The sequence below is a fragment of the Xenopus laevis genome, chromosome 8L, assembly GCF_017654675.1.
Source record: "Xenopus laevis strain J_2021 chromosome 8L, Xenopus_laevis_v10.1, whole genome shotgun sequence".
Taxonomy (NCBI): domain Eukaryota; kingdom Metazoa; phylum Chordata; class Amphibia; order Anura; family Pipidae; genus Xenopus; species Xenopus laevis.
Window position 1 is genome coordinate 7,172,154 of NC_054385.1, and position 9,427 is coordinate 7,181,580.

At 40.4% G+C, this 9,427-nt stretch overlaps 1 protein-coding gene and 1 long non-coding RNA gene across 2 annotated transcripts; both read left to right on the forward strand.

Moving 5' to 3' along the window:
- The first annotated feature begins 2,880 nt into the window (after window positions 1–2,880).
- On the forward strand, window positions 2,881–5,699 carry LOC121396866. Its single transcript, XR_005963223.1, has 3 exons — window positions 2,881–3,097; window positions 4,480–4,552; window positions 5,550–5,699. It is a non-coding gene; the product is annotated as an uncharacterized LOC121396866 (long non-coding RNA).
- An 8-nt stretch (window positions 5,700–5,707) lies between these two features.
- On the forward strand, window positions 5,708–9,340 carry abo.5.L (ABO blood group (transferase A, alpha 1-3-N-acetylgalactosaminyltransferase; transferase B, alpha 1-3-galactosyltransferase) gene 5 L homeolog). The gene is made up of 4 exons (XM_018231618.2): window positions 5,708–5,758; window positions 6,847–6,882; window positions 7,621–7,755; window positions 8,147–9,340. Exons 2-4 carry the CDS (start codon window positions 6,848–6,850, stop codon window positions 8,829–8,831), a joined length of 855 nt encoding a protein of 284 aa, XP_018087107.2. The 5' UTR covers window positions 5,708–5,758; window position 6,847; the 3' UTR covers window positions 8,832–9,340.
- Window positions 9,341–9,427: the final 87 nt, after the last annotated feature.

Genomic DNA, 9,427 nt, shown 5'->3' on the forward strand with positions numbered 1-9,427 from the left:
GGAAACAAATGGGCATTCACCAAAAAGTAATTTAATGAAAAAGTAACTATTCCCAAAGGAATCAGAGCTGTTTAAAGGCTTGGGTGGGTCCCCTTACTCTGACTATGGTACAGGAGTCTAAACAATGGTGCAATATGCGTGTGTATATATGTGTGTATGTATATATGTGTGTGTGTGTGTGTGTGTGTGTGTGTGTGTATATATATATATATATATATATATATATATATATATATATATATATATATATATATATATATATATATTCACATCACACAAAGGGCTGCTATATCTATATAATCACTCCTATCCGCAGCAAGACCTTCTAAAAAAATTAGCATAATGCTTTATAATTCCCAGCAAGTGAATAAATGATGCCTTTTAGTTGTGCCACTCCGTTCTTGTACTGTCCTTCAGAAAGTTCCTAACAAGGACCCAAATGTTTGTGCATAATATCATCTAATAAACACACATTTCTTGGTCTATTATAGTGTCTTTTGCTATATTAATGTATCTGTTATAAAAGAAATAATGGACTTTTTTGTCTTTACCCTTTCTCCTGGAATAAAGAGAGTTGGTTTAATGGAGATTAAGGGGATTATGTCTAAAAAAAAGATGAAGGGCTTGTTAAGAGTGGAACTGGTATGGGATCTTTTATCCAGAAAACCATTATCCCGCAAGCTCCAAATTACTATAAGGCCAGCTCCCATAGACACCACTATAATCACATACTTCGATTGTTTTTATAATAAAATTGTAGCTTGTACTTGATCCCAACTAAGATAAAATTAATCCTTATTGGAGGCAAAGCAATCTGATTGGGTTTAAATAATATTTAAATGTTTTGTTTGGTAGACTTGAAGTATGAAGATCCAAATTATGTAAGGTCCCCTTATCCAGAAAACCCCAGGTCCCAAGCATTCTGGATAACCGTTCCGATACCTGTATTTGCAATTAATGCAATTAGAAGTGCAAAACTTGGCACCAGGACTAGTAACCCATTGCAGTTGTATTAAACTATTGCCATTCCAGTTATTTTTGGTAAAATGTCTCACTATAAACCTTCTACAACCCAGTATATCTCAACCACAGGCTGGTAGTGTCGGACTGGAGACCACGGGGCACACCTGATGACTTGACCTTTAGGACCTCACTGCCACCCTACCCCACTTCTCCACCACCAACAACCCATCTCACCCCGGTTGCTGATATAACCCACCCCATCATCTGATATTTCACACCCCAACCAGGCCACATCCAGTGGTGCCTGGTTGGTTGGTCGTAGGTGTTTTTTGGGGCAAAAGGGTGGTATGAATTTTGCACATGAACCCATGAGCCTCTGAGATCATTGCCGTAAGCGTGATATAATCATAAGAAATTCACCGGCACACAAACTGGAAATTCCATTTCACGCATAGTATAAAATTAAATATTTGTAACTTTTTGCCTGATTTGATGTTCGTCTTTACTAAGAAAACACTTCCTTGTCATTTTATATTCCCACTTTATTTCCTGTTTGGTAATGTCAGAACAGTCACTGTGTGATGCTGCGGAGACATCGAAAGTCCCTCTTTGTTATGACTCTCCCACCCAGAGTTCATCAGTTATCATATACCTTTAGAGGGGTGTCTGGGTGATTGGGGAAGTATGTACTCCCAGATAAATACCTAGATATTGGAGGAAAATACACCCAAGAATAATGTAAATACTTTGTAACTGTCAATAGGTATAGTAGGGCAAGATAATAGTAAGGCAAGATAGTAGTAGGGAAGACCGTATCGTGGTTGTGGGATAGCAGGTATAGTAGAGAGAGATGATGCCTATAGTAACAGTGGGATAATAGTCTCTGGGAAGGGAGTGTGACTGTGGGATAGCAGGTATAGTAGGGAGAGGTGGTGCCTATAGTAACAGTGGATAATAGTCTCTGGGAAGGGAGTGTGACTGTGGGATAGCAGGTATAGTAGGGAGGGATGGTGTTTATAGTAACAGTGGATAATAGTCTCTGGGAAGGGAGTGTGACTGTGGGATAGCAGGTATAGTAGGGAGAGATGGTGTCTATAGTAACAGTGGATAATAGTCTCTGGGAAGGGAGTGTGACTGTGGCATAGCAGGTATAGTAGGGAGAGGTGGTGCCTATAGTAACAGTGGATAATAGTCTCTGGGAAGGGAGTGTGACTGTGGGATAGCAGGTATAGTAGGGAGAGATGGTGTCTATAGTAACAGTGGATAATAGTCTCTGGGAAGGGAGTGTGACTGTGGGATAGCAGGTATAGTAGGGAGAGATGGTGCCTATAGTAACAGTGGATAATAGTCTCTGGGAAGGGAGTGTGACTGTGGGATAGCAGGTATAGTAGCGAGAGATGGTGCCTATAGTAACAGTGGATAATAGTCTCTGGGAAGGGAGTGTGACTGTGGGATAGCAGGTATAGTAGGGAGAGGTGGTGCCTATAGTAACAGTGGATAATAGTCTCTGGGAAGGGAGTGTGACTGTGGGATAGCAGGTATAGTAGGAAGAGATAGTGCCTATAGTAACAGTGGGATAATAGTCTCTGGGAAGGGAGTGTGACTGTAGGATAGCAGGTATAGTAGGGAGAGATGGTGCTTGTAGTAAATAAATACATAATTTAATAGCAACTACATTTACAAATCAATTAAAAACCATTAAAAATCTTGAATGCAGAGAAAGTTGATTAGAATTTCTTTTATTATATAAAATTATTTTTTTTAGATTATTTGGGTGGACCTTTAAGATGTATGTGGCATTTAAATCGGTGGAACTCTGCAGGAAATATCAATCAATATGTTGGCACCATGTGTATTTCATGACATTGCATTGAACATACAATAAGCCAATCAGTTATACAGTACATTCAGTCTTCCTCGGTCCTTCTACAGAAACGTTCAAAACCCATGTGATACATATGGCAGGGTGGCCTCATCAATCTTGGCATCTGAGCACCTATGAAATACACCAGCACCAACTAATTCTTGGTAGTCTGCTCTGCTGAATACTGCGGGACTCTAGACACCCTTCATTCTGCATTGCTGTGTGGTTACTAGTGGTCTTAGGGGTAACTGAGTTGCACTGTAATTGAAGGTATGTTGCATGGTAAGTATATATATATATATATATATATATATATATATATATATATATATATATATATAATTGCTGTAGATCATTACATTTATGAGTTGGACAATCTTCCAACATGGACAGAGATATATTCTTATGGGTAGTACAACTTCTTCACCTACCTTCTCACTGTTATGAGCTAAGGGGACCCAGCCTGAAGACCAGTTAGGGGGAGATTTGGGGTGAATGCTTATTTGTGCCCTGGGTACCCTTGGAACTATAGCAGGGTGACTGTTACCCCAATGTTTCTATATATCTGTAACCTTGTTATGAGCTAAGGGGGCCCAGTCTGAAGGTCAGTTAGGGGGAGATTTGGGGTGAGTGCTTATTTGTGCCCTGGGTACCCCTGGAACTATAGCAGGGTGACTGTTACCCCAATGTTTCTATATATCTGTAACCTTGTTATGAGCTAAGGGGGCCCAGTCTGAAGGTCAGTTAGGGGGAGATTTGGGGTGAGTGCTTATTTGTGCCCTGGGTACCCCTGGAACTATAGCAGGGTGACTGTTACCCCAATGTTTCTATATATCTGTAACCTTGTTATGAGCTAAGGGGGCCCAGTCTGAAGGTCAGTTAGGGGGAGATTTGGGGTGAGTGCTTATTTGTGCCCTGGGTACCTCTGGAACTATAGCAGGGTGATTGTTACCCCAATGTTTCTATATATCTGTAACCTTGTTATGAGCTAAGGGGGCCCAGCCTGAAGGCCAGTTAGGGGGAGATTTGGGGTGAGTGCTTATTTGTGCCCTGGGTACCCCTGGAACTATAGCAGGGTGACTGTTACCCCAATGTTTCTATATATATCTGTAACCTTGTTATGAGCTAAGGGGGCCCAGTCTGAAGGTCAGTTAGGGGGAGATTTGGGGTGAGTGCTTATTTGTGCCCTGGGTACCTCTGGAACTATAGCAGGGTGATTGTTACCCCAATGTTTCTATATATCTGTAACCTTGTTATGAGCTAAGGGGGCCCAGCCTGAAGGCCAGTTAGGGGGAGATTTGGGGCGAGTGCTTATTTGTGCCCTGGGTACCCCTGGAACTATAGCAGGGTGACTGTTACCCCAATGTTTCTATATATCTGTAACCTTGTTATGAGCTAAGGGGGCCCAGTCTGAAGGCCAGTTAGGGGGAGATTTGGGGCGAGTGCTTATTTGTGCCCTGGGTACCCCTGGAACTATAGCAGGGTGACTGTTACCCCAATGTTTCTATATATCTGTAACCTTGTTATGAGCTAAGGGGGCCCAGTCTGAAGGCCAGTTAGGGGGATATTTGGGGCGAGTGCTTATTTGTGCCCTGGGTATGTCTGGAACTATAGCAGGGTGACTTACCGCATATCCATTTTTTTTATTGCAGGAAAAATGATCTGTCGCCAAAGCAGGTGGAGCTCAGTATTTGGGACAGTTCTCGCATTGTCCCTTGTAATCTGGTGAGTTTATGAAAAGCTGTAGCTGGATCCTGTTATTAGAGTCAGCAATTTCATCACTCCTTAATTATTAATGGCGGGACCACAGTCAGTTGAGGAAAGAGAAATGCCATTTTTGAAAGGCTGTTATTCCACTCGGAGGAAGAATGAAGCAAATTAGTATAAGCAAATGGTACGGCAGCTCCTACTTCTACTAATATAAACTTATTAAAGCATAGAGTATATTAAGCCCTACTTACACATATGGAATAATCTCCCACTGAAATGATCATTGAACAGGTTTACATTATTGTCTAATCTGGGCTAACTGCGCCCTCAATCGATGTCAGTTGAAGCTGCTTTAGTCACACCCCTTGGGGATTATCAAACAGGAGGGCTATGAGAGAGCAATGGAGGATTGTTGGTTTCTAACACTGCCAACCATGTAACAATGGTTATTTATAGGCTCAATATGCAGCCAGGCTAGAAATTAGGTATTGATTGTGTTTATGTAAGTGCATTTATTTCAACTGATTATATACAGATAATTAGTGTGTCATTTTCTTTAATCAATGGCTATAAATTTCTAGATTAATTGTTCCAACATATTTATTAGTCATCAAATCTTCCAACAGCTTCATTTCATAGGGAGTTCCCATTTTGGCTATGCCTAGGTCCTGCGCTTGTTGCAGCAAGACATGACGCTAACATGCCCCAAACCATGCCAATTTCCTATTATTTCAACTCCTTATTTGGCCCGTGACTTGGTCCTTAGCCCAGTTCTGTGGAAATTGGGATACATGGGAAATGTTTATAGCAGCCTTAATAAATGTAATACACAGTAAACCCTACAGTGATTCTGTTGCTTACCTGCTACAAGAGCTGGCCATCCTCTTATTCAAAAAACACACTAGTCAAGGGTAATGTTTGGTGAATGCCCCCACCATTTTCAAGCCCTTCAGGCCGAATAACCAAAGGACCATGATGTAAAAAGGCAAATAATTGTTGTGTGTTTTTACAGGCTTGGAAATGAATGGCACCAGAATGGGGTCTCCTTTCACTATAAAGAGAGGTGAGTAGATCCTCAGCTACTATGGTTCCACCTTTTGTATCTTCCCACATTATTTATTCAAGGCACTTCTAAACCTTTCCCCTGGGTCAAGGAAAGTAAAGCATACATTGTGCCAAAGCATCATACCTCCATCTTCAAAATAATATTACACTGCGTAGGTAAGATTTCTGTGTCTAATCCTTTCCACTTAACACAGGGTAAAGTACAAACAAAAAAGTTCAAAGCTGGCTCTCTATATTTAACTTGAATGGTCCATGATCCACATATAAGTACCATCCTATAGGCACAAGCAGAAGCATCACTGGGATAAAGCAGAGGTTCTCAGTCATGCTTGGTTCAACCCATTTGCAGCCCACTATTTGGTTTGAGCTCTAGAAAGAGAAATGAAGGTTGGCCAAGATGGTAACTGATGCTTGGCAAACAAAATTTTAAACCTATAGATTCTTGTGGTTTAAAGGGATACTGTCATGGGAAAAAAAATTTGCTCAAAAGAGCAAACAGATTTTTTTATATTCAATTTTGAAATCTGACATGGGGCTAGACATTTTGTCAATTTCCCAGCTGCCCCTGGTCATGTGACTTGTGCCTGCACAAATTTGTTTTAAAGAAAAATGCAGAACACCTTGGTTCAAGACTGAATGTCAGATAAACCAAATTAGGGATATTAGGGATAAGTGAAGTATGATTTTTGTGTGGGTAATGTTCATCCTGGTTTAGTGAAACTAGTACCTGGAAAGAAATTATTCAATCTCTAATCTGTAAATTGGGTCCTGGAATTTAAGGGCAGAGACACACGTGAAGATTCAGGGAGATTTAGTTGCCCGACGACAAACCGCCTCTTCTTTGGGGCGACTTTAGATTCTAGTTGGCAGGAAGGCTTTTCGCTGAGATTAGTGCCTGAAGAAGAGGCGATTGATCGTCGGGTGACTAAATCTCCCCGAATCTTCGCCTGTGTCTCTGCCCTTAATATGCCTCTAAGAATCCCTTAGGAATGAATAGAGAGGGGAGGAACTTTACTATGGTGAGCTCTAATTTCACACTTTGATAAATCTGCCCCTAAGTGTATGTTTTTGTTGACTACCGCAGATTACAATATGAAAGGGACTACCAGAAGCACTAATTGCTATGTATTGAAAAATTGCTACCTTTAAAGCCCTCACAATAGAATGTCACCCAGGTCAGAGACCAAAGCAGAATCAATGGTAATGAGCTAATATAAATTGCTTTATTGTTTCTCTATTTACAGAATGTTGTACGGGAAGCCAAATCTCCTCTTTGCCTCGTGAGTGATCTGAAATATACAGTGGGTTACAGTATGAGGGTATGACTGGTTGGCACAGTGCAAAAAAACTTCTGTCATGTGCTTCAGACTAACATGGAATATGTACACCAGGTCCAGATAAAAATGTTGTTGAAATCTGCTGTGGTACAATTACAAATAACCTAGGTATATCTTATGATAGGAGAACATGATTTAAGATTATAGAGAGCCATTATCTAGCTGGGGGAGCTATTAAAGGAAATGTGTTCTCCACACTAAAGTCATCAATTGTTTTTATGTAAAGGAAGGAATCTACATACATGTCATTGCCACTGTGCCTACTTCTATGCTTAAGGTGGCCATTCACGGGCAGATTAAAGCTGCTAATATTGGTCCTTTAGACCAATTCGGCAGCTTAATACAGTCCTACGACCCGTCAGCCCCCATTCTCTTCACTGTAATCCGATCATTCAGCCCTAGGGCCAAACCCGATATCGCCCTGCCGTTGGTTGGCATATCGGGGAAAGATCTGCTTGTTTGGCAACCTCTCCAAACAAACAAATCTTATCGTGTTTGGCCACCTCAAGTTATTAGGCTCCCTGAAATAAATGACAGTATTGATTAACCATTATCTCTAGGAATATGATATACATTATTGCCCTTGTTTTTGTCCCTTTTTGTGTCCTGCCCTCCCAAATTCCATTCCTCAGCAAAGTCCATTGGCATCAAAACGGCATCATGAATTTTTTCCTCTTTCAGGAGATCTGATGTCATGGTATTAACTCCATGGCTCGCCCCAATCATTTGGAATGGTACCTACAATCTTGATATTCTGAATGCGCTGTTCCACCTGAGAAGAGTTCGAGTTGGCCTTACAGTGTTTGTGATACGAAAGTGAGTTACAAGGTTATCACCCTAGAAGGTAGAAATGAAAGTTTAATGACTTTGATGTGTGTTGAGATGGGGTGTCACTTGTATTGAGACTGTTAAATGTGGCCCAGCACAGAACAGCAGAGAAAGGTTGTTTCCGAGATCCAAAAACCATCAGAGATCTCTCAAAACATAGTTGTTCCTGATCTAAATCAGGTGATATCTTACACATTAAGTTGTACTTCTTCTGTTCTTTTTTACTGTTTCTATTTCCGTTCTCCCTTGTTACCTGTTGGTCAGTAATGGTGCTTAACCAGACCAAACCTCAACTGTTATCATGACCAAAGTGAAGTCTTATGCCCTACGTCCTGCTTCTAAAAGTAAAAAAATATCCCCTTTTTCGTATGTTTTGCAGGTACAAAGTTTTTATCAAGACTCTTCTTCAAACCGCTGAAACATTTTTTATGGTAGGACACAAGGTCCATTATTACATCTTTACTGATGATGTCCAAGCCATCCCCAACCTCTCCCTGAAAGAAGGCAGACATTTAGTGGTTCTAAATATCTCTGGGTACAAACGTTGGCAGGACATCACCATGAGGCGCATGCAGCTGATTCGTGACTATAGTTCTCAAAAATTCATCAATGAGGTTGACTACCTTGTGTGTTTAGATGCTGACCTAAAGTTCATGGATCATGTTGGGGTGGAGATATTAAGCAATGTGTTTGGAGTCATACATCCTGGTTTCTTTGGAGAATCCCGTCAAGTTTTTACCCATGAGCGTAGAAACTATTCCGCAGGCTATATTCCTGAAGATGAGGGAGATTTTTACTACACTGGGTGTTTCTTTGGAGGGAGGGTAGAAGAGGTCTACAAACTGACCAATTTCTGCCACAATGCTATGATGGAAGACAAGGCAAAGAATATTGAGGCTTTATGGCATGATGAAAGCTACTTGAACAAATATTTCCTTTATCACAAACCAACCAAACTCCTCTCCCCTGAGTATGCATGGAATGACTATTATGGCTCCCCCAATGTCGTAAAACGAAAGCGATTGGTTCATGTCCCAAAAGATTATGCTCAAGTTCGGGACTGACCATCAAAAGGCACTAAAATCAAGGGCCTAAATGTTAAGATCTCATCACTATCTACTACTTTTAGCAGCAACATATGGGAGCATATATATACCCCAAAACAGAATTAAAGGGGAAGTTAAACTCTATTTTTCAGCTGAATTGGACTGATAAAGTGGAATAGATGTGCTATAATCACTTTTTAGTATTGTCTTTATAGACAATGAGCAAACTTACATATCATATAAGTTTTATGCTAACAAATATAGCAATCATAGTAAAATGTGATATTTGCTTATCCAAATTAATATGTTCATTTGGTTTCAGTCTTCTTCTCTACAGACACCTGTTGTAATATTTGCAGACGTTCCACAAATTCAGAATTCTGTGCTTGCCTAATTGAAACAACAAAAGCTAAAAATAACCAATTCTATATTGCTTTGGAATATCACTATGCATAACCTTGTCTGTTTTAAGCATAACTTCAGTTAAAAAAAGAGTTGCTCAATAATAAATAAAGCATCAAACTGAACTGTTTGTAGCAGAAGTACTTTTGTAAAGATTATATATGGTTCTAGTGAGGCCATGCAGGGGTTTTTAGTTCAGCAATTTGCCCAAT